Source organism: Aulonocara sp. 'chitande type north' Nkhata Bay, linkage group LG3 (genome assembly GCF_057382095.1).
Source record: "Aulonocara sp. 'chitande type north' Nkhata Bay isolate Kocher_YH1m ecotype deep benthic linkage group LG3, A_spYH_male_GT1.1, whole genome shotgun sequence".
Taxonomy (NCBI): Eukaryota; Metazoa; Chordata; class Actinopteri; order Cichliformes; family Cichlidae; genus Aulonocara; species Aulonocara sp. 'chitande type north' Nkhata Bay.
This window is the reverse complement of record NC_141346.1, coordinates 66,673,730-66,698,055: the sequence shown is the minus strand read 5'-3', so window position 1 is coordinate 66,698,055 and position 24,326 is coordinate 66,673,730. Positions and strand designations below refer to the sequence as shown.

Genomic DNA, 24,326 nt, shown 5'->3' with positions numbered 1-24,326 from the left:
TTCAGCCACTGAGTCAGGATTTCACTCCAAATAGGACATTAAATAGGAACATACCACCTGATACGACCTGGTCGTGCTGCCTTCCTGATGTTTACGTTCTTTAAAGTCCTCCTGACATCATGCTCAGAAGGAGTGATTGATGTGGAGGTGCTCCTTCCCATTCAGTAACATCTGCTTCAGTTAGTTTTGCTTGTGAGCCACAATGTAAGCAGTGTTGCTTTGCTGACATGCACTCGATGCTGGCAGCACAAGCATTGTAGTGGTTCTTATGTTTTTGTAAACTAATTGTATAATATATTGAGCCATTCAATAGTACACAAATGTTTGTAGGCTCCTTTTTGTATGCAACTTGCATGTCTTTCTTAACTAAATGTTTGTTTATATCATGTTTTTCAGGAAAAAGAAGAAGTTAAAGTCAAGTGGAAGCCTTGCTCAACATGGTATGTAGTAACAACATTGTTGGACGGAAACAGACATTCATACTGTTGATAAATAGTTATCACCTCAATTTGAACTCATGTATTTGGACTAAAGTAAATTGGGAGCTTTTAGCTGTCAAGCTGCTCTTCTGTGAGGAGCTTGATAGCTGTCCACCTCCAAAGTCCATTATGAGTTTTGGAGGTGGACATGGTCAACACTTTTAAGAGTTGGCATAAGACTTTACTTCTTTATAGAGCTTATAGTTAGGGCTGGTTCAGCTCAGCCCTTAGTTATGCTGTCATAGCACCAGACTGCTGGGGGTTAGTGCCCCCCCCCCTCTCTGTCTGTCTCTTTCAGGGTTATGCAGGCTCAGTATTGGTTGAAGATGCAGTCACGTTTCCTTTTACTAAAAACTCTCCCCCTCTCCCTCACCACCATCTGTAAACACACATGTCTCAGTAATGCAGTTCATGCATGTTACTAACTAAACTTCTTCCCTGGAGTTTCTGTGCTCTCCCATCCAGCAGGTTCTGAAGGATCGTGGCTGCTGCTGTGGTCCTGCTTGACGTCTGCTTCATATATTATTACTCTCTGACTTGATTTGATTCATTTATATTACAATGAAGGTGTATAAAGCATGACATGAATATAGAAGATATTTCATCCTAAAAAATTGTCATATGTCACAACCTAAATTATCCTATTTTGTGTGTGGTTGTCGTTGTTGTTTGTTGTGTTTTTCTCCTGACAGTGGCAAAATGTGGGATGACACATGGGAACCTGCGCAGTTTTACACACAGTAAACCAGGCACCACAGGTGGCAGAGATCGCACAGTTCACAGTTTGTAGTTCAGCATAAAAGTTCAAAATAAAATATTTACTGTACAATTCTAACCAGTGTCAGTCTCTGTTTCACTCTCTAACTGTGGCTTAAGTACATAAAACACTCATGAATCTGATCCATCAATAATATCTTCCCAGCACTCGATATCTCATAGTTTTACATATCAGCCAACATTATTGTCTACATGCTCATAAATATAGAAGTGACTTGGCTATTGTTGCAAGTTAAAGCAATACTGCACTGCACGTAAAGTAAGTAACATCTTGTATGAGGTGATTAGGGTCAGCAGTGCTGTGTATGGGAGCCTAAAGCAAAGCTAACTGCACCAGTACCAGCTTCACAACATGTTGTATATTATACGTTTCTACCTGTTTGTAATATGTCATCTGTCATGTTTAGATGCAGTGACAATTGCACATTTGGAGTCGTGGTCATATGTGGTTTTTATATACAGGGTATTATTTTTTTCTTTTAATTGTCATTTTTTCTATTATTCTTGTTTGTTTGCACATCATTATTGTGTGCATATTGCATATGTAACATTACTTTTATTGTTAATATTATTATTAGATACCAAAGATACAATTTGATTAAGGGTTTTCCTGTCAAAATGTCAATAAAAATGCAATTACACACGTAAACAATAGGATCAAAATACACTTTTAAAAAGTCTGTTGATCAAATACTGATTTTCAAAACATTCTAGAGGAAAATAGAGATAAAATAATCTGAATACTAACAGTGATCTTGGATGATGATGGAGGCTTGAATGGATTATTCTGTTTCAGTCAATAGGTTCATATCTATGACAATAGTTTGATAAGTTTAACAGGTTGGTTCAGGCCTGGCAATACAGCAAATATTCACAAACTTTTGTTTTTGAAGAATTTTGATCTTTTTTGGGATGAAGCTATCTGGCAACATGACACAGCCCTTTAACCTCATCTGTATGTCTATCATGTGGCTGTGGTACTGGGGTTTGGTTTGATGCATATGCAGGTTACAGCTGGGGAATGGCAGTATGTTGTGGATTGATTTGGCATGTTCAACCACTGTTACACCAAACTCTCTCACTTATAACATGATCAAGGCCTCTTACCCAGTGTCATGGATTCTCTGTAGTTTTGGGGACACAGGGCCAAAGTCTGAGGCAGTAAGTCAGATCGAAGAAGGCCATGATTCTAAAATGGGAGTTTACTCGTGTCATTGTGTATATCCAGGAATATGTGCCTGAGGATAGTTGTCATGAAATCAATATTAAATCAAAGTATTCCTTAATGACCACAGCTGGCATGAGTTCTCCAAAGCTGCCTGCTGTCTCAGGATCTGTCTCCAAAAAGAACCAGGGAGCGCTAACATGTTATGTTCTAAACTGATGAAGAAAATGCACATTAAACATAGTATAAACTTACTGAGTGAAGTAATGTGAAGAGGATGCCTTTAGCTCCTATTGGGTTGGTTCCTTGATCAGTGCAATACAGAATCATTCATCTGGTTTGATGTAATGTCCTTAAAAAACGTCAAAATGAGGCTCTGTAGTCTGTGTGGCCTCCACATGCCTGTATGACCTCACTACAACACCTGGGCATGCTCCTGATGAAGTGGCAGATGGTCTCCTGATGGATCTCCTCCCAGACTCCAGGACTAAAGCATCTGCCAACTCCTGGACAGTCTGTGGTGCAGTTGGTGGATGGAGCGAGACATGATGTCCCAGATGTCCTCAAATGGATTCAGGTCTGGGGAACGGGCGGGCCAGTCCACAGCATCAATGCCTTCGTCTTGCAGGAACTGCTGATACACTCCAGCCACATGAGGTCTAGCGTTGTCTTGCATTAGGAGGAACCCGGGGCCACCCGCACCAGCATATAGTCTCACAAGGGGTCTGAGGATCTAATTTCAGCATCTAATGGCAGTCAGGCTACCTCTGCCGAGCACATGGAGGGCTGTGCGGTCCCCCAAAGAAATGCCACCCACACCATTAGTGACCCACTGCCCAACCATCATGCTGGAGGATGTTTCAGGCAGCAGAAGGTTCTCCAATATGTCTCCAGACGCTGTCACAAGTACTTAGTGTGAACTTGCTTTCATCTGTGAAGAGCACAGGGCGCCAGTGGCAAAGTTGCCAATCTTGATGTTCTCTGGCAAATGCCAAACATCCTGCACGGTGTTGGGCTGTAAGCACAACCCCCACCTGTGGACGTCGAGCCCTCATACCACCCTCATAGAGTCAGTATCTGACCGTTTGAACAGACGTGCATATTTGTGGACTGCTGGAGGTCATTTTGCACAGCTCTGGCCTTTCTTTCCTACCCCACAGTACCTTTCCTTATCTTTTGTTTCCTACTCTTTTACTTAGTCTTTGATCACGGTTGTCTTTCTAGGTAATTAATGTCATTTGTTCTGGGGCGAGTCACTGGCTCGGGTGCATTCTGGGACTGTCAGTTCACCAGTGTGCTGGCATGCTTCTTAACAAACACACCACTACAGCAAACATCTCAGTTGTACTTGTTGATTTCTTCAACAAAACACTGAACAAAAAATGTCCTTGTGAGTGTGCTGCCTGGTGCTTTTACATTTTGTGATAATTTGAGCAGCCCAGAAAGCATCCCATGAATTAAATTATGTTATTGTATCTGAACATGTGCACTAGTCATTAAATTAGATGGGAAAGAATGATTCAGGGAGGCAGCTGACAGTGTAACAGCAGTCTGGCGAGGAAGGAGCGGCTAGCCGGTCCAGCGGGCATGTGGTGTGGAGGTTAGCCGGATAACACGGAACCAGTCGGTTAAATCCAATAACAGACCTTTATTCGCCGTCAGCAACATTACACTTTATAAGCCAGGTCTCCTCGGCTGTACTCGTCCGAACCTACATGCGCGGGGATTGGTACCACCAGCGCCAGCTTGTCACAACAGTAAGTAAGGTGCTTTCTTGGAGCATGGAACATGAGCAGCATGAAATGGCTGCCACTAACAACTCACACACCCACTAGGAGACCCCCACAGCTACTACAATAGTTGGGCAACCCCCCCCTAGTGGTGCTATAACCCAAAAGGTTTGTTACAACAGGTATCGACAGGCCAAGCGGAATGCGGCTCGGGCAGTGGCTGAAGCAAAAACACGGGTGTGGGAGGAGTTCGGAGAGGCCATGGAAAAAGACTTTCGGACTGCCTCGAAGAGATTCTGGCAAACCGTCAGGCGTCTCAGGAGGGGAAAGCGGTGCTCTACCTGCACTGTGTATAGTGCTGGTGGAGCGCTGTTGACGTCGACTGAGAAAATTGTCAGGCGGTGGAAGGAATACTTTGAGGACCTCCTTAATCCCACTGACACGTCTTCCGAGGAGGAAGCAGAGTCTGGGGATGAGGGGAATGACCCGCCAATATCCGGGAGCGAGGTCACTGAGGCAGTTAAACAACTCCTTGGTGGCAGAGCCCCTGGTGTTGACGAGGTCCGCCCCGAGTTCCTGAAGGCTCTGGACGTTGTAGGGCTGTCCTGGTTGACACGCCTTTGCAATGTTGCGTGGAGATCAGGGGCAGTACCTGTGGACTGGCAGACTGGGGTGGTGGTCCCCATCTTTAAGAAGGGGGACCGGAGGGTGTGTTCCAACTACAGGGGGATCACACTCCTCAGCCTCCCTGGGAAAGTCTATGCCAGGGTGCTGGAAAGGAGAGTTCGTCCGCTAGTCGAACCTCGGATACAGGAGGAACAATGCGGTTTTCGTCCTGGTCGCGGAACACTGGACCAGCTCTTTATCCTCTCGAGGGTACTTGAGGGCGCATGGGAGTTTGCCCAACCAGTCTACATGTGTTTTGTGGACTTGGAGAAGGCATTCGACCGTGTCCCTCGGGGTGTCCTGTGGGAGGTGCTGCGGGAGTATGGGGTGTCTGGCCCATTGCTACGGGCCATTCGATCCCTAAACAACCGTTGCAGGAGCTTGGTTCGCATTGCCGGCAATAAGTCGGACTCGTTCCCGGTGGGTGATGGGCTCCGCCAGGGCTGCCCTTTGTCTCCGGTTCTGTTCATAATTTTTATGGACAGGATTTCTAGGCGCAGCCAAGTGGCGGAGGGCTTTCGCTTTGGTGGCCTCAGAATCTCATCTCTGATTTTTGCGGATGATGTGGTTCTGTTGGCTTCATCAGGTGAGGGCCTCCAGCTCGCACTGGAACGGTTCGCAGCCGAGTGTGAAGCAGCGGGAATGAGGATCAGCACCTCCAAATCTGAGGCCATGGTTCTCAGCCGGAAAAGGGTGGAGTGCCCTCTCCGGGTCGGGGATGAGTTCCTGCCCCAAGTGGAGGAGTTCAAGTATCTCGGGGTCTTGTTCGCGAGTGATGGGAGAAGGGAGCTGGAGATTGACAGATGGATTGGGGCTGCAGCTGCTGTAATGCGGACGCTGCACCGGTCCGTCGTGGTGAAGAGGGAGCTGAGTGTAAAAGCGAAGCTCTCAATTTACCGGTCGATCTACATCCCTACCCTCACCTATGGCCACGAGCTGTGGGTAGTGACCGAAAGAACGAGATCGCGGATACAAGCGGCGGAAATGAGCTTCCTCCGAAGGGTGGCTGGTCTCTCCCTTAGAGATAGGGTGAGAAGTTCGGCCATCCGGGAGGGGCTCAGAGTAGAGCCGCTGCTGCTCCACATCGAAAGGAGTCAGCTGAGGTGGTTCGGGCATCTGACAAGGATGCCCCCTGGGCGCCTCCTGGGCGAGGTGTTCCAGGCATGTCCCACCGGGAGGAGGCCCCGGGGAAGACCCAGGACACGCTGGAGAGATTATATCTCTCGGCTGGCCTGGGAACGCCTTGGTATTCCCCCGGATAAGCTGGAGGAGGTGGCTGGGGAGAGGGAGGTCTGGGCCTCTTTGCTTAGGCTGCTGCCCCCGCGACCCGGCCTCGGATAAGCGGTTGAAAATGGATGGATGGATGGATGGATGATTCAGGGTAAACAACTGCACCAAGGGAATTACATTTTTCTTCTCAACATGTAAAATGTCTGTTGATAAGCAATTTCTGAAACAGACATTATAAAAATCACATTAAACAGATGTGATTAACTTTTTATTCTAGCAAACATAACATCAACGATGACACAATCAGTCTTCATCAGAAGTGCTCAAATCACTCTCATCGTCTGGAACGTCCTCCTCCTCCTCCGAGTCCATTTCCAGGAGTGGTTGGTGGCTGAGGATTCTCTTGTACACGTCCTTTACTTTGAGCATTTCAGCTTTCAGTTCACTTTGTTGTTTTAAACCAGGCTATGGAGTCCTTTCTGTGCATCCTCCGACATGCCAACAAGGGAGGCTCTAAAAACAACAAAACTGTTAAATATAAGTAAAACAAACAAACCTCACCTCATAAACACAAGGAGTTAGGATCATGTAATTAAACTTTTTTTTAAGGGAGAAGGCAGTGTTAGCTAGCAACCCAAATATAGGTAAAAGATCCAGTAAGACTTTAGCATCTGCTATTATTTTCAATCAATTCATCACCAAATGTATAAATAAATAAAAGATGTGCTTACAGTCTGAGGAGATTGTCCCCAACACCACAGATCGCATTCGCAACACTGTCCAGTGATGCTGCATCTCCCTGCAAAGGATCATCTCCTCCTCTCTCAGGCGCCTCACAGCCATCACCTTCTCAAAGACCTTTCTCTTTGTCCGGAGGTCAGCAGCAGCTACAGTTTAACAACATCAGATGGGAAAACATAGCAGCATATTATGATTCAAGAACAAAACATTCAACTACTGCTCAGATACTGGGAGTTTGTTTAAAAAGGATATTTAGAAATCAAGAGCTTACGTTCACTTGTGCTCTGCCAGGGCCAAACGTCGGTCTGCATGAGGGCATCACTGGATACGATTTGCTTTGTTGGTTCAGCGAGCTTGTTGTAGTCGTCAACAGCAGCCGCCAAGCGTTTCTTCTCATCTAAGATGACCTTGTGAATTCTGTGTCGCCTCTTGTTGCCATCTGTAAATAATCATAAAAAGGAACACCTTCACATAATGCATATATTTACATTTTAATCTACACTCATCAATTTGTTTGCTAGAACAAATCACATCCAGCTTAAACAAACCTGGATCTGATTTTATTCTGTTTACAAAGTAGCTGCACAAGCTGTACAAACTGAGCATCAAACGGTCCGTTTCAAAGAAACTGTGACACCATTTTGTCTGTAAAGACTTTGTGTTCGCACTCTGATGATGACGACAAGCTCCTCTACTCGTGCCTGCAACGCTCCAAGGCTGCCATCAGTTTGATCCGTTTCTAAGTGAGAGGAATATTAATCAGAACACAGGATGAGTAACAGTCACCAAACTACAGTGGACTCTGTAATCACTGACTTGATGATATTCATTATAAGACATCTGGAGCCTTCATGTGCTGCATTATCATGAGATAACAAGTATGTTGGTGTTCAGCTTTATAAAACCAACTAGTACGACATCACTTCAACCCAGGTCCAATCCAATTTGATCAAACGCAACAACTCTGCCATCAATTCTCCTTTTACAAGGCTTATTTTTCATTGTTTGTTGACACTGTCAGAAAGATCTTAACTCTAAGTTCTTTAATGAGGCCATGGTGGGTCCTGTTGTTATACACGAGTGCATTATATTGAGACTCACCTTCAGCCCATTGCTGCACATCGGCCACCCATTGCTGCAGTGTGTCGTCATCCACACCCAGCTCATTTCTGCTCGCATTCAGGCTCTCCACTTGTTCTCTAAGGATCCTTATGATCTAAGAATACATTAATAAATGTCATTCATATGGACATTTTTATAGTACTGGTGTTTTTGCCCCATTACCACCAGTGTTGGTCAAGTTACTTGAAAAAAGTAATCAGTAACTAATTACTGATTACTTCCCCAAAAAAGTAATCCCGTTACTTTACTGATTACTTATTTTCAAAAGTAATTAATTACTTAGTTACTTAGTTACATAGTTACTTTTTAAAAACACGATTTACAACCTGAATAGGTGATAAAGCGATAGATCTTTCAGTCCAATTCTACTTTTTCTGCATAATCCATCATACAAAATGTAATCAAATGGAAAAGTCCCTTTTTAAAACTTGTTTTATTAGTTTTAATCTTTTAACTTTATGCATCAAGCAAAAATTTAATTATATGCAACATTCACTGACTGGAAGAAATTTGTTTAATATTTAAACCTATTTTCTGCACATTCCAGCACATAAATTTTTTTTTTTTTTGTGTTTACACTCAGTCTTTCAAATAGATGCAAGTAAAACACAGCAGAAAATAAATAAAGTCAAAGACTCAGCGGTCCTTTTGCTCTATTTTCACCTTTAAAGCAGGAGCAGGGTAGGCGGAGGTTTACCCTGGTGCAGGTGTGCCGCAGCGGTCAGTGGAAGGATATGGCAGCTCTGTGAATTTCCCATTACGTCATAGCGCACTCAGTGCTTGCTCGGAAGTTTAGGGGTTTTTTTCGCTGTAAAAAGAAGTTTTCTTCCCACGCACAACGGACACTGTTTTTGTCACTTTTTATGGAATCAAACTCAAAGTAAGGTCAGTACTTCCACGCTTTAAACGCTGCACGCTCATACTCTCTCTGCACTCGATATGTGATCCATTGTTGATCTGCACACAGCTGTTGTCACAAACGTCGCCCTTGCTTACGTCACTGTCATGAGACATTCTCGCAAAAAAAAATCACGGTTTTAGTAACGCAGTAAAGCAGCGTTCCTACGGGAAAGTAACGGTAATCTAATTACCGTTTTTGCAATAGTAATCCCTTACTTTACTCGTTACTCGAAAAAAGTAATCGGATTACAGTAACGCGTTACTGCCCATCTCTGATTACCACACACATTAAAATGGGTGTTGAAAAAATGACCTTTAGATATCTCTGGCTCAAAGTGCGGCCCAGTTGTTCCACTTTCCTTTTGTTCCAGCCCAAAGCCAGGAGGCTCAGCATGTCTGCTCGCCCTGCATTTCAGTTAGTATACAAATAAGAATGAATGAGCAGGAGACTGAGTGGAATCTCACACACGGACACACACCTGCTTTAGACATGTACTTCGTTGTGATGGCCGCCCTAGACAGGAAACTGTTTACTTGTTCCACCTCTTCTCCAACTGTAGAACCGGCCCCATCCTGAAACGCACCTCCCCATTTGATCTATAGAAAGGAGGTCACAATACATGACTGCTGAATTCATTCAACCTTATAACAAAATGTCTTAAACTTATCCAAGACTACAAGCTGCAGTATACCTCGCACATCCAAGTGTGAGCTTTTGCATGCATGACGGAGAGAAAAGGACGCATTGACAAGAGGTTCCTCAGCTCAGAGCACTGCTGAGCCACGCTGGTTAAATATGGGAAATATTTACAGGCCACATCGGAGCAAAGGAACATAATATGTCCTGGGACGCTAGCTGCCAACTTCCTCTGGAGAAAAAGGGGGTGAGCAAAGATCTCCCCTCGAAACATGTTCAATGCAGCCAAGAGGACTAACAGTAAACAAACAGCTATTTCCATGCCCTCTTCATCCAACTTCCCAGTGGACTTTTTGCTCGACTCCTTTGCTGCAGTCCAAGATGAAGATCCACACAACCCTTTCCCCGGGACCTACACACTCAAAGACACGACGTGATTGCGCCCTATCAGGGACAAACTTTTTAAAACTAATGCAAAAGAATTAGCTGAATTAGCCTTAAGTCACGTTCACACAACACCTCATAAAAACCATGTTTTTATTTTTTAAATACACATGGTGACAAAATGAAGTATGCATTAAGATAAAGTCAAGTAAATAGTATTACAACAACACCAAGAGAAAAACAAAATAAATATCCACCCATCCAAATATGTATCCACACACACACGTATGAGTATATGGTTATGGCGTTAACGTCATTTTAACAAGATTAACGCTGACAGCACTGATATATATGTGTATCTTACATCATTTGTGTGTCTCTGGATGTATTTCACAAACTCAGCAACTTCCTCATCCTCTTCAATGAAGACACCTTCAAAGTTCCCCTGCTCTGAAGTGCTGAACGAACACGGTGACAGTTGTTTGAAAAGAAACATCAAAATACAATTTTTGTACAAATCCATATTTGATTTATGTCCACAATGCATAACGTACCTTGCATTTGATTAAAAGCGATAAAGCTTGCGGTTTCCATCAACTGACACGGCGAGCATGTCTGGAGTGCAGGCAGGGCAGCTAAAGCATGGCTCCTTGCACATCCTGTCCACCTCACACTTTACAGCACTCCACTCCAAGAAACCTTTACTGAAGGCATCAGCTGATATTCGGCCAGTCTTTTAAGTAGAGGACAAACAACAGAATATTCAAGGACAGTCATCATAAACATTGATTTGCACAATTTCCTTAAACTTGACAAATTTAGAAACTCACCCTTCCAAAACGGGCTGTTCGTTCATCCAGCACTTTGACAAACGCCTTAAGTGACATCCCTGGTGCAGCTTCTTAATGTCATAGAAAGACTGAAAGACATCCATTGAAAACAGGGTGCAGAAATTTAAGGTGCCAGGCCAATATCCACCACCCTGGAAGTCCTTAACTGAGGGGGACCACATTAGGTCACAGCTGGTGCAGCTCACCACTGGCAGTGCAAGGTTATAACGGCCTTTAGGAAGGATAAGGAGAAATCCAGTCATGGCTCAACAAAGACATTCATTTTTTTCATGTTGTGAAGATTTCATGTTGTTTTCAAAATCAAAAATCATCAAAAACCCTGAGGACTGAAAAAAAGAAAAGAGAAAACAAACAAACAAAAAAATGGTAGGTTGTCTCTGTGTGAGAGACGTTGGCATTATACTCGATATTTTTAAAAAATGCAATGTGTGGATTTCTTTTACAGACAACATCTGCCATATTGTGGACCGCTCAGAGTCTCCCCCTCCAGCACTGCTAATCCAGACCCCACCGACTCCGCCCCCCTCTCCAGGATGCTCACAGGACTCTGCAGGATCACACCCGTCTGAGGAAACGGAACTCAACATTAAACTCGCAACCTTCCACCTGCTGTCGATGGCACTGAATGAGTATGTGCAGGAGATATGTTATGGATGCCAATCCGGTCACCCCAGCCAGTTACAACACAGTTGCCTGTTTGAGCTGCCTGTGTTTTTCTTCGAGACCTACTATGATGAGGTGATGGAAAAGCTCCGGACGCCCCGATTCATCCCGGCCATCCGTCTGTTTGTTTGCTCATACAGCGTCAGTGAGGCTAAAGCACAAATCATCAGCACTGCAGAGCGTCTTCTGTGTGAACTGAGATCAGTGCCGCACATTGTTTGCACCACTGATGAGAATGTCGGATACCTGCTAAATACCAATCATCACACCCGCGGAGTTAAATCAGCGCTGCTCCACATGATTGGAAACTACTGGTCTGGGAGACACAAGATTTAATGTACATCTGTTATAAAAACCTTACTGTGCACTACACAGAAAATTAAATAAAAACGTATGCTAACACTTTTTTCTGGTCATTTGTGTTTGTGTTTGGTCAAAGTGATTATGGAAAACACGCTGAGAAAAATATATCACAACCCTGCACACCCAGGGGGTTTAGGAAGTGTAAAGAAGCTCCGTATCGCTGTCAGTGAGGCAACAGGCTTAAAGCCGTCATTACCTGACGTGGAGCGTTTTTAAAAGGAGATGACACATATACTCTTCATAAACCTGCAAGGATAGAGGATACAGAAATGCAAGGATACAGAAATAGAGTTTTGGTTAACGGGACTGACAAACAGTTTCAAGCTGATTTGGTTGACATGCGTGAATATTCTGCGGATAATGATAATGTTAGGTACTTATTGACATGCATAGATGTGTTTTCTAAGTATGCATGGGTTAGGTGCCTTGAAACCAAGACAGGACAGGCTGTTGCTGAGGCTTTTGGTGATATTCTGAGAGAGGGCCGTGTGCCTGAAAAACTCCAAACAGATTTAGGGAAGGAATTTTATAATAAACATTTAAAAAACTAACGGAGCAGCATAACATCACACATTTTTCAACCTTTAGTGAAATGAAATCATGTGTGGTAGAGCGTTTTAACCGCACCTTAAAGGGGAAAATGTGGAAATACTTAACATCAGTTAACTCGCCAAGATATGTTAATGTGATCCAAGATCTTGTACAGTCCTATAACCTGTCTTATCACAGCTCTATCAAAATGACCCCCACCGAGGTGTGCAAAGATAATGAGAAAGCAGTCTTTAATACCCTGTACAAAATGAAACCCCAAAAACCGGTGACTTTTAAATTTAATGTGGGCGATACAGAGAGAATATCTAAACTACGAGCAGTGTTGGGGAGTAACTGAATACATGTACCGCCGTTACGTATTTAAAATACAAAATATGAGTAACTGTATTCCGTTACAGTTACCGTTTAAAAAGGTGGTATTCAGAATACAGTTACTTTGTTGAAATAAATGGATTACACTGCGGTACTTTCCTGTTTCATATTGTCGCGGGTCAGGACTGTTTGGGTTTTGTTTGACAGCTACGTTCTGTTGTTCCAGGCGGCAGCGTTACGGTTGCCATGGTTACAGGGCGACGCTCTCTCTCTTTTTCTGCGACTGTGTGTTTCCTGGGTGAGAGAGCGCCTTTTCGTTGTTGTTGTTGTTGTGCTAAGCTAACAGGCAGAATGCTACAAGCATAGCTCTAAAGAATGTAGCATCATGGGCAGTATAGTCCGTGCTGCAGGGAGAATGGACTGCCATACACGTTATGGGTCTGTGAGTGCGAGGAGGGAGAAAAAGGGGAGTGGAAAGGTACGAGTTGTCATCGAGGAAAAACGGGAGCTGGAAGCATGTAAATATAATAATAACCACTTCAGCCAAGAAGAGTGCCTGACGAGCCCAGTTGTAAGTAAGCTATTAAGACTCGACTGTACACCGTGTTCGTGTTTTCTTCCGAAAACAACAAGTTCCGTTGGAGCAGCCTTTCAACGCCTCTCTCTGTCTCTCGCAAGAAAAGTTGACCCACACAACAAAGTAAAGCTATTTTTCGGCTACGAGCCGACAGGGACCCCGCCGTATTAGTCAGAGGTCCCTTTACTACAGTTCGGAGTCGCGGACCTTCAGTAATAGTAATAAATCACACAGCAATAGTACATTCACGTTGTTGTAAAAAGCACGATAATATATTAAGTAATCCAAAGTATTCAGAATACGTTACTGTCATTGAGTAACGTAACGGAATACGTTACAGAATACATTTTGGGGCATGTATTCTGTATTCTGTAATGGAATACATTTTAAAAGTAACCTTCCCAACACTGACTACGAGGCATATTCTGAAAGGGTTACCATCAGACCTACACAGACGAGTACTTTACCATAAAGGAGCGTTTAGGAAGAGACCCTCCCGTATACAAACTGGAGGATCTCACAGGAGCTGCAGTGAAAGGTGTATTTTATGAACCTGAGATACAGCAGGTGACTAGTGACAAAAACAAAAGGTTTAAAATAGAGAAAATACTTGGCAGAAAAAAAGAGGACCGAAAAAAGTTAGCGCTGGTCAAATGGCTCGGTTGGCCTTCTCATTTGAATTCATGGATCCCTGAAAAAGACATCGTTGAAGTGTGATTAACAGAGACGCTGCAGCTCTGCATACTTTCATTCTGCACTAGACAAAGACTGAGGAAGGAAGGAAGGAATGGATAAAACGAACAACAACAACGCAGGCTTTTATGTGAGCCTCTTCTCGAATGCTTCAGCACATGTTTATCCAGGCAATAAGAAATCTAATTTTAGAACAAAGCTAGCAAAATAAACCGTATGAGGTTGGTGTTATAGAATTTCAATACCCAAGACTATGGTTGTCTTTTCCACAATCAGATTTGCGAGTGGAAATTTATGATCCAGTCAAAGATGGAGCATTGTCCATAACCGTGATTGAGCTGTCTGTGGGGCATTATGCATCTGTGGCGCAGATAATAAAACATTAAAACATAACACCGACATTAAAACACAATACAGTGAAGTTAGTAACTATGTTAGTGTTATGGGCCCTAGGGGCACAGTTCTCACATTTAGAGGGAGACTGGCAGGAATCTTAGGATTCAAATCAGAAGACCCGTTTGTACTTCATTATAAAAACACATACGCACCACATCCTGCAGACGTATACGGCGGAAAATAGAACATTTTTATTTATGCAGATATCGTTGATTACCAGCTTGTGGGTGACGCCCATGCGCGGCTATTAAGAGCAATAAATATAACAGACGATGACCGTTGGGGAGCCATTCTTCAATTTGACACCCACACTACACACCGGTCTCGAAATCCTTAATCCATGACATAGAAATTGATTTGAAAGACGACCAAAATCAATACATACCCTTTTTATATGGGAAGGTGTTTGTCAAGCTCCACCTCCGACCCATAAGACACCATTTTTAAAAAATAAGGATGTCTGTCTACAACACAGATGAAGCAAAATATGTAAGATATTATTTAAATCAGGCTGGTGGCGAATTGAATGGTTATATTGGGACCAGCACGCAATGTGGCGCAGGTCTGGGAGGTTTGTTCCGCAGCCTGTTTAGAATTGCTGTACCGTTGTTTAAAAAAGGAGTCAGCATAGTCAAACCCCACCTAAAAACAGCAGCATCAGGCATAGTGTCTGATGTGATATCCAACATAACCAAGCCAACATCTACTAAACAGGATGGCAACGGCTTGTATGTGTATACACCCAAACCTTCTAAGATCCCTCCCACTGCACGCATGCGTGATACGCCGCCGCATAAAAAGCGTAAAACGACAAAACCTGCCAGGAAAGCCACCAAACGGAGACAACCACGCGGAGTGAAAAGACCCAGAACCAGTCGTTCAAAAACTACAGCATGTGACATCTTCTAAATGGCTCTGTTACACAACCAATCAGAGAATGTCTAAAAACAGAGCTCGATCTTTTTACTGTCCCATACACACAAACGTCCATAGAGAAAATGACCTTTATTGAAATTCCACCAGTTTCTGCAATCACAGACGGAGGTCCAATCGAGTTTTACATCTCATCGTCCGGAGAGGATTACCTGGATCTAAACGATTCCTATATCTACACACGAGTAAGAATCACAGATGCTGACGGCACAAACTTAGGCAGGGATGCAAACGTGGGACTTGTTAATTATCCAGGTTGCACCTTATTTAGTCAGGTAGATGTAAATTTGGGGGATCGCTTGATGAGCCAATCATCCAACACGTATCCATACAGAGGCATAATAGAATGTCTTATCAATTATAATAAGGAGACTTTAGACACACAGTTCAGCAGCGCTTTATTCTGTACAGACACAGCCTCGCACATGAATGATACATGTATAGAAGGGGAGAGCCAGGGTCTGGTGACCAGAGGTACTTATACAGCGAATAGCAGTATTGTTGAATTGATTGCTCCAGTACACGCAGACCTGTTTTTTCAAGAAAAATTATTACTTAATGGAATCGATCTGTCGCTGAAATTTGTGCGCTCTAAAGACGAATTTGCTCTCATTACTGGAGCTAACACCGCGTATAAAGTTAAAATGGTCTCTGCCAGCTTATTTGTGAAAAGAATCAGTGTCTCACCAAGTGTCAGGCTGGCACACGGCAAGGCGCTGCATCATGCAAATGCAAAATATGCTGTAGACAGAGTTTCTTTAAAGACCTTCTCCACACCTGCTGGGGCAAGAATATCAACTAATTTATTTATGGGCAGGTTGCCTAAATTTGTCATCATCGCCTTCGTGGATAACGAAGCTTATCCTGGTTCTTTTACACGTAATCCATTTAATTTTAAAACTGTGATATAGAATTCATGTGTTTATACGCTGATGGACAGTCGTATCCGGCCAAACAATTCCTGTTTCAATCTGGAAGCTGATGAAGGACATTCAGGGAACGTATCATTAGTTCAAACAGGGAGCGTGAGGCTGGAAACCCGTTTCAGAAATCCGCTACCCCGAACAATGAACCTGGTGTGTTACTCTGTATTTGATTCAGTCATCCAAATATCTAATATGGGACAAGTGCTGCTGGACGACTACTAAAGATTCAAAATGAATACAATAGAACTAACCAGCATTGTTAAAAGGATTAGTAACAGGGCTCATCTTCTAGGCGTCTTAGCATGTGACCAGCTGCCAACAAAGCCCATCAGATATCCATGCATGGGCATTGTGAATACAGATCCATCAGACTTACCTGGGAAGCACTGGTTGGCGTTCAATATCACAAAGACAAGCAAGGGCACTTTTTTGACAGCTTCGGTAACTCACCTGATAAGTTTTCACCCGAGATAAAAGTTTTTCTTTTAAAAACACCGCTCGGATATTGTATTCTGGGAGACAGGTTCAGAAGGACTTTTCGGTAACCTGCGGACAACACTGTGTGTTTTTTCTATATCATGTCCAAAAAGGAGCGTCTTATTCAAGACTAATTAATATGTACAGTGATAACCTTGTTTGTAACGATGCAATGGTTTGTCATTTTGTTAACAAAATAAGACCTGTTTCTGCATGTTTTGAAAATAACTTTGATTGTGTGCAGCGCGGATACTGATTCAAGTAACAAATAATAAAAGATAACAGAAGAGAATATCGTTTCATCTGATATTTATTTTCACCTAATGGTTAAAAACATTATTTAGTAAAAATACAATCTTTAAACATCAGCATAGAGTTCAAAAAGTAGTAAAAAGGGTAAAACTGTCACCTGTTTAACAAAACAATATAGACATAAATAAGAAAAAAAAACACATAAGTAGTAGTATATAAAAAGGGAAACAAATGCGAGGCTAAATGATCTTTTTTTCAAGAATAAGAAAAACAAACATAATTTTAAAATTCATTAAAAATCGATCCACCCGCTTCTACTCTGCCTTGATTTTTTATGTGTGGTAAATAAGCTTTGATCGCTCAGTGACCGCTTCTTGTGCAAACCATTTGTTTCAACACTCGGGTCGCCAGTGTTGCCTTTATATTGGCTAATAGTCCTCCTCACCTCAGCATTAGGAAAAGCAGACAGAGGAACATTTAAGCGGGCGAGTGTTTTTAAAAATGTCGACCACCCTGCAGGCCATGAAACATCTGTTGCTCTACGTGTTGCTGTTGCACTTTGGATCAAATCATAGAGATGCGAACCTCTGATTCTCTGGTTGTCAATAATAATCTCACCCCTATCATTCCAAGAAACTCCCGACGCACGAGTGAGCGCTGTTAAAATAAGCTCTGCATTCTTTCTGCTCCTTTTTGCCATATAGGACAAAATCTCATCCCAAACATGTCTTTTTGTCTGTCGCCACCAACATTGCTTTGGCGGTCAGATGCATCCTGACCGGTTTCAGAAGGCAAAGATAGTGTTAGCACATTTTTTTCACTCATGCCTTGTTTCACAAGTGAACGGTATCTCTGAACAATGGCAGAATACTTTTTAGCCTTCTCATACACATCCAAATCTGCAGCTGCAGCACTTCAACCATAGCTTTGTCTCGCTCGTTTTGCTCTACATGTCTGATGGAGCCTGTATGTTGTTGCTGCTGATGGTTTAACATGTCCAACTGATGCTGCGGGACCAAAAACATTTTCTGTGTGTGCTCCATTTTCACCTGTTTGCTATAAGACTGGTGATGAAGGGTATGGCAGCCCCTAATAATGGTAGCAAAAATCCTCCAGATTGGTTGATGGATCTTCTCTTTTTCAAAATTTTGACCTTTTTGTCTGCAACCAGCCTGATTCCTTTTTTTCTTTTTTAGTTGTCTGTACTGTTGATCAGTCAGCGGGATAACACCTTTCAAAACATTGAGCGATATCTCACACAGAGCATTAATAAAATCCATGCTCGCATTACAAATAATATTCCTCCGTACACTGGGTGGGGATTTATACAACAACTCCAACAGTGCAATGTTTCTCTGCATCCGTGAATACGACATCCTTTTTACCGCTTTAGCCGTTTTTTGGGGATATAAACAACTTGACGATCTGACAACAAATTGGTTCTGAGTCTTAAAGCTTCTAAGAAGTATTTTGTATTACCTGGAAACATCTGTCTACCTAAAACTGAAATTTGATATTTATCTCTGGGGTTGTTAAACAGAGTTAAATAATTAGTGTTCAACAAAATTGTTGCATAAACAAATTCTGAACTAAACACATGCAGCTCAACTTCCTATGATGAACGTATTGTGTGAACACATTTTGAACTTCTATGCTGTCAGACGCAGTATTCATCACATCGTCGATAATGAGCAAGTTGTTCTTATCCGGAGGTAAAAGGACATCGTCACTCAGAGACTCCGGTATACCATTCACAAAGGTGATTTTTCTTATCTGAAGAAGTTGATTGTATAAAGGTTGCCAGCAGGAGTAGATGTAAACAATATTGTCAATTTTGGGTGAAATAATAGTAGATGCTTTTTCAATGATGCTTTTGACAAAGAAAGTCTTTCCACAATTACTCGGCCCGCTAATAACTAAACTAAAGGGTGCTGGAGCCTCCCATCAAAGGCTTGATCCTGATCAGTATCCATAAGGGAGTGTTGTATAGTCAGGCAGCACCCTTCTCTTGTTATAGACCACCTGAACTTTTTTTACAACTGTTTCATTCCTGAGATGAAACCTCTTCTTATTGCGTTTGATGGTGTCAGACTCTGCAACTAAACGCGCATCCCTGTTGGCCACAAATGCCTTGACTAAGCCTTTCAACGATTCGTGGGTAACAACTTTAGAATTAACATCATTGAGTGTTACACCTTTACACTTAACCTGAGTCTTACCCTGTTTTGTGTAATAAGCATAGCATTTTGGACCTCCAGAGACAAACTCAGTAATGTGATCATCCTCTCCAGACCCGCCATCATTGAGCTCATCAGTCAGCTCACCGAGGTGTGGTCCTAAAGGGGGTACCCACTCCCCGGGATGAGAGGTGAAGATAACTGAATCTGTGTCGCAGTAAAGAATGCGTTCCTGCAGCTTGTCTAACAAGTCATACAGAGTGAGCCTCGCATAGGCCGTAGTCATAGCACCGACAAAGACATTCACATCCTTCACCCGCGACCCTCTACCATCAGCGTGACACCACTGAACCATTGCAACATCATCAGAGATGAAACAAAACTGGCGTCCGTCATAATGGTCACTGAACATCAGCTGTGTGAATCTGGCAGGGTCTGTAATCAGCAAGATGGCATATTTGTTCGCATGCAGAATCACCCCCAGAGAGAGTTCAGAAGCAGTTTATTACAACTTCTGATTGCTTTGTTTACACAAATCTTAGCAGGGTCAAGTCTGATGCCTTCTCTCTCATAATAGTCTTGAACAAAGTTCTGCTGCTCCTCAGCTGTTTTGACATTTTTCGGGTATCCAGATGCCTGCTGCTTGAATTTCAAAAATGTTTTGAGATACGGCTTAAACAGTGTGTCAGTCTTATTAGGGAGGTGCCAAACTTCAGTGATGCAGACAATCTGATACCCTTTTTCAATAGCCTTTTCAAGCTCAAAGGAAACCTGACAGCTGCCTCTCACTCTCAGCATGCACACAATCACTGTGCTGGCGCTGCTCTTCAGCACACGTTCTGCAGAGAGGAAACATCAGCTTATTGTGGCACTTGTAGGGCAGAACAGGATGAAATAGACCCCTTGGAGGAAGCACAGTGCACTTAACAAACCCGAAATAATTTTCAACTCTGTCAAAATTATTGGATATGATCTGAGGGTGACCTATTGGATAATGTTTCGTGCACTGAACAGTGGGGTAAAGACTTGTAAAATCATAGTATCTGATCTTTTCATCTCCACCATCATCAACCTTGTGGTACAGTTTCATCGCATTAGTCCTCCCCCCAAACAACGCGTCTCTAGGGTCCAGAGGCTCAGGCTTTTTGTATTTGTGCATAAAGTCCTTGACTGACTGATCAGTCGACTTTAATGATGACCAATCACACCCCCACATGACCACGGCATTAAGACCATAATGCATTCTTAGAGCATTCACCTTCTCACAACTTGCATGATACAACTCGCCATATGACAGCTTGGCGGCAGGGTTAACATCACTCTCCGGGTAGCAGCGGAGACAACCGTGATAGAAACACTCAAAGAATTCATATGCACTTCTGCTGGAAGCATCAAATCCATCCACAAAATAAGGTCCTACTTTTTGTTCGCCGCCTCTGAGAGCATGCTTGATAACAATGTTTTGTTTCGTGTTGAAGCCATTCAAGAGACACGTCTGAAAATGTCTTATTCTGATCAACATACGCACCGTGATGAGTCAATGCCAGGGTGTCTTTTGGAAGAAACAAGGTTTTGAAAATCCCCATGCAGTATGATGCCAGGGTGGCGTGTGAAAATGGATCAATCTGCGTGCACTCCATCAAGGTCTCGCGGTATATTTTACAAGCCATTCTCAACACTTCGACATCATTAATGCAGTACTTACGCATTTCAGCCTGTAAATCAAATGGTTTCTCGCAGGCAGGCTTGTACCACGCCATAAATTTCTCCTTTTCAAATTCAGACATTTTTTCATACCCGTAAAAAGATGGGGCAGGATAAGGACCTACATAGAATTCGTCAGCCCTTGTGTTAAATGTGTGTGGAAAGAAGCCTTTTTCAAGGTCCTCGAATCCCAAGGCAGAAGGTGTTTTGGCCAAACGCATGGGCAGAGAGCTAAATGAGTCCATCCATCTCTGATCATAGGATTTGTCATACATTAGAACGACACGACTCCCTCTCATTGTTACACCCGGAGCAATACCCTGTTTAACGAGGTATTCCAGGAGAATATAGCTGTCGAAACCCGAAGAATTATGGGCTATAAATGTATAGCCACGATATTTAGGCCTTCTGTAGTGCCCAACGAATGCAGACACACAATTCAATGTGTTGAAACAGAATTTTTTCCCATGCATATCCATTGTGCACACAAAAACGGCCTCATGCTTTCCGTCATGATACCGGGTCTCAAAATCCTATATTATGTATTTTTCATGAGGTTGTTTCATTTCAGCAGGCTGAAGAAAACACTTGTGATTCATGCCAGTGTCTACCAGGCGTTCTCCACAGAGTGTACATGCACTTGGGGCACATTTGTGTTCTGATTTGTCTGACTTCCTGTATACCGTACCACATGTTTCACAGTATTTCATACGATCACACGGTATTAGATTATGTACCGGTTCTACTAGTTTGTGCTGATGGTAGCAATGCTGCGACTTACAGACACGTTTACAGTCTGCACATTTCACAGTCTGTGACGGGTAGTTTTGACACAGTGTAAAGCATACATTGCATCTGAATCTACATGTGTGGCTCAGTGGAGTCTGATATGTACTATAACAATAATTACAAAAATAGCTAACTCCAAAAAACCCTGTTGTGCTTTCAATGACATAATAATGACCATCGTGTAAATACATATATATGGTTTGAGGCTGCGGTGTGTCGTGTGTTTTGAAACACTGTAGCTGTTTTCGTCCTGCAGTATGATGGAAAATAACGATTTTAACATTTAGCTGTTTTTCAAAACTGCTGACATTGGTGAAAGAAACCTGCTGCCTGGGGTCGAGCCCTGCATCAATGTGTAGCTGCTTTGCACAGAGTAGTTTCTCATCCTCAGACACCTCAGCATTGAGAGCATGCGCCAAGCACAGACAAAAACACAGGTTGTTATTACTATTTTGAGGATATACAGATGTCATTATACAGATTATACAGATGTCATGCATCTTCTAAGGCTTGGTCAATTGAATTAAATTAAATTTAATTACCTAAATTAGCTAAACTCTCTCGCACCCTGCAGGGAACCTGTTGCAGATCATCTAGACCGATCTCTCTAAAATCAAGACGCTGACGCAGTTCTCTGGAATTAAAATGAGGCATGTCCCTACTCCTAACCCCACCGCTACCATCACCACTGCTGCCGCCAATCTGCACAGTGTCACTTTCATTCGTATTATCTAATACATCAACAGCTGCATCAAAATCATTGCTAGGAGAAGGCGGATGCTCATGAGAGTCAAAATGGTCAGCAGAGGACACAACATCAAGACTACCAGTTGCATCAGAATGTGCAGTAGGTGACGATAGAAGGTCGTCAAATGTCAAAATTTCAATTTGGCCAACAGAGGACCGAGCAATAAGACTCTCACCTGCATCAGAATGCACAGTAGGTGACGACAGGAGGATGTCATTAACACTGTCAGTTGCTTGATACCAAAGTACAGATTGTGAAAGAAGCTCATCAATGTCAAAATGCCCTTCAGAAGGTGTGGCATCAATATCACCAATTTCATCAAACCATTCTGTAGAGGATGGTGTGTGATTGCATTCACCGCGGTCATCACCCACATTATCAGCATTGCCAACATGAGAATTAACAGCACCGTTACTTCGCATAAATTTTCAGTTAAAATTTTAAATAATTAAAACAAAAATACGCGGCACTAGATTGATTGACAATGGTCTACAGCAATCAGAACGCACAACACAATGTGCTGTTAAAGAAAAAAAATCAGTGAAACAGCGACTCCGCGAAAGGTGAACCGCGTTACAGTGAGGGACCACTGATAGGTTTGTAGCTTGTACCTATCCGCTGGAACGTTGAAGGCAATATAATTACACTGCAAAGCAAGACACAAGCAGGCTGGTTTACTCATGCATGAGGGAAATCTGGCTGGAGCCGAGTGTCGTTCCACCACTTGACCTCCGTCAGACTCTCAGCCAGGCTCCCCATAGCACTCCTTTTATTGTGGTTACATGAATATGCATAGGGTTATTAACATATAACATCTTACATAGGTATACATGTGAACAAAGAATACTGTGTGTGTGTGTGTGTGTGTGTGTGTGTGTGTGTGTGTGTGTGTGTGTGTGTGTGTGTGTGTGAGGTCCAGATGTGACCCTGTGAAGACTCCCCAAAGTTGGTGCCAGGAGTCTAGCGGTCCATCTGAACAAAAGGCTCTTATACTTAAACAGATATACGTGTGTTTGCTATACCACATATCAGCAAGAGAAGATACGACCTCTCCTAGGAGGTGTGTGATCTATGCCAGAACACTCTGTAGAGGGAGTGAACGCCCTCCCCCTTCATGCTACACAGAGCTGTTACAGACCTCCTAGGATGAGACATTCTTTCAATCTACAAATGATTATACACTTCTAAGCATATGTGGGTAAATGTTTCTAAGCATAAATGACAATCAACAATACAAATCTAACACCACTGTACAATAATTTCCAGTAGCACTGCTGGTATATGAAATGGTGAGTTTTGAGGTTGTCTTCAAACAAGTGCATTGTACTAGAAAAGGGTGTTTGAAGGATTAAAAATGTAAAAAGTAATGACTATTTTATATTCATGAAAAAACTTTATGCAGAAAAAGTAGCAAAGAAACAAAAACATAACACATGGACACTTTTGGCCACGAACAAGCTGAAGGGATGGTGATTTTTTTCAATGAACCCAGATTGTTAAAAAAAAAAACTTAGACTCAAATTTATTTATCAGCAGCATCAATAGTAACAAAAATACAATTTAGTTTTCGCTGTCAAAGTCGATTTAACTGAAGTGACGTGTTTCCGGTCACAATATGGCGCTCCCCTGTGGCTGCAGCCAGATGCTCATGTACCATCAATGTGGATTGTCAAACAGCTCTGCATAGCTGGGCCCTATTTCAGGAAGCCGGTTTAGAAAACTCAGAGTGAAAAACGATACTCAGGGTTGAGTAACCCCGAACTGTCCAACTCGGAATATTCGGTTTCAGAAAGGCTGATAACAATTAGTTCAGTCAACGCGAAGTTGCTTTAACCCCAAGTGAAGCGCGCGGACGAGGATACATAAAGCCCTGATAAGCGGAGCACAGATTAAGCGAGTCACCATGGAGACGGAGGGAAAGAAGGCGCGGTCAATGTATCTTACAGCGCTTGAGGCCGAAATTCTGATGGCAGCATATGCTGATAACATGCAAATTTTCCGGGAAAAAAGTAACACAGCCTCAGCTGCAAAAGAAAGAGAGCATGCATGGCAAAACATAGCCGACAGAGTCAATGCGTGAGT

General features: G+C 42.9%; 2 protein-coding genes across 2 annotated transcripts; one reads left to right on the top strand and one right to left on the bottom strand.

Moving 5' to 3' along the window:
* Positions 1 to 6,502: 6,502 nt before the first annotated feature.
* On the bottom strand, positions 6,503 to 9,769 carry LOC147336682 (uncharacterized). Its single transcript, XM_086285592.1, has 8 exons — positions 9,503 to 9,769; positions 9,290 to 9,407; positions 9,124 to 9,215; positions 7,890 to 8,004; positions 7,426 to 7,527; positions 7,060 to 7,227; positions 6,779 to 6,934; positions 6,503 to 6,558 (listed from the first exon to the last, which is right to left on the bottom strand). Exons 1-8 carry the CDS (start codon positions 9,767 to 9,769, stop codon positions 6,503 to 6,505), a joined length of 1,074 nt encoding a protein of 357 aa, XP_086141718.1.
* A 445-nt stretch (positions 9,770 to 10,214) lies between these two features.
* Positions 10,215 to 11,681, top strand: LOC147336681 (uncharacterized). Its single transcript, XM_086286217.1, has 2 exons — positions 10,215 to 10,302; positions 11,128 to 11,681. The coding sequence occupies exons 1-2, from the start codon at positions 10,215 to 10,217 to the stop codon at positions 11,679 to 11,681; spliced, it is 642 nt and encodes a 213-aa protein (XP_086142343.1).
* Positions 11,682 to 24,326: the final 12,645 nt, after the last annotated feature.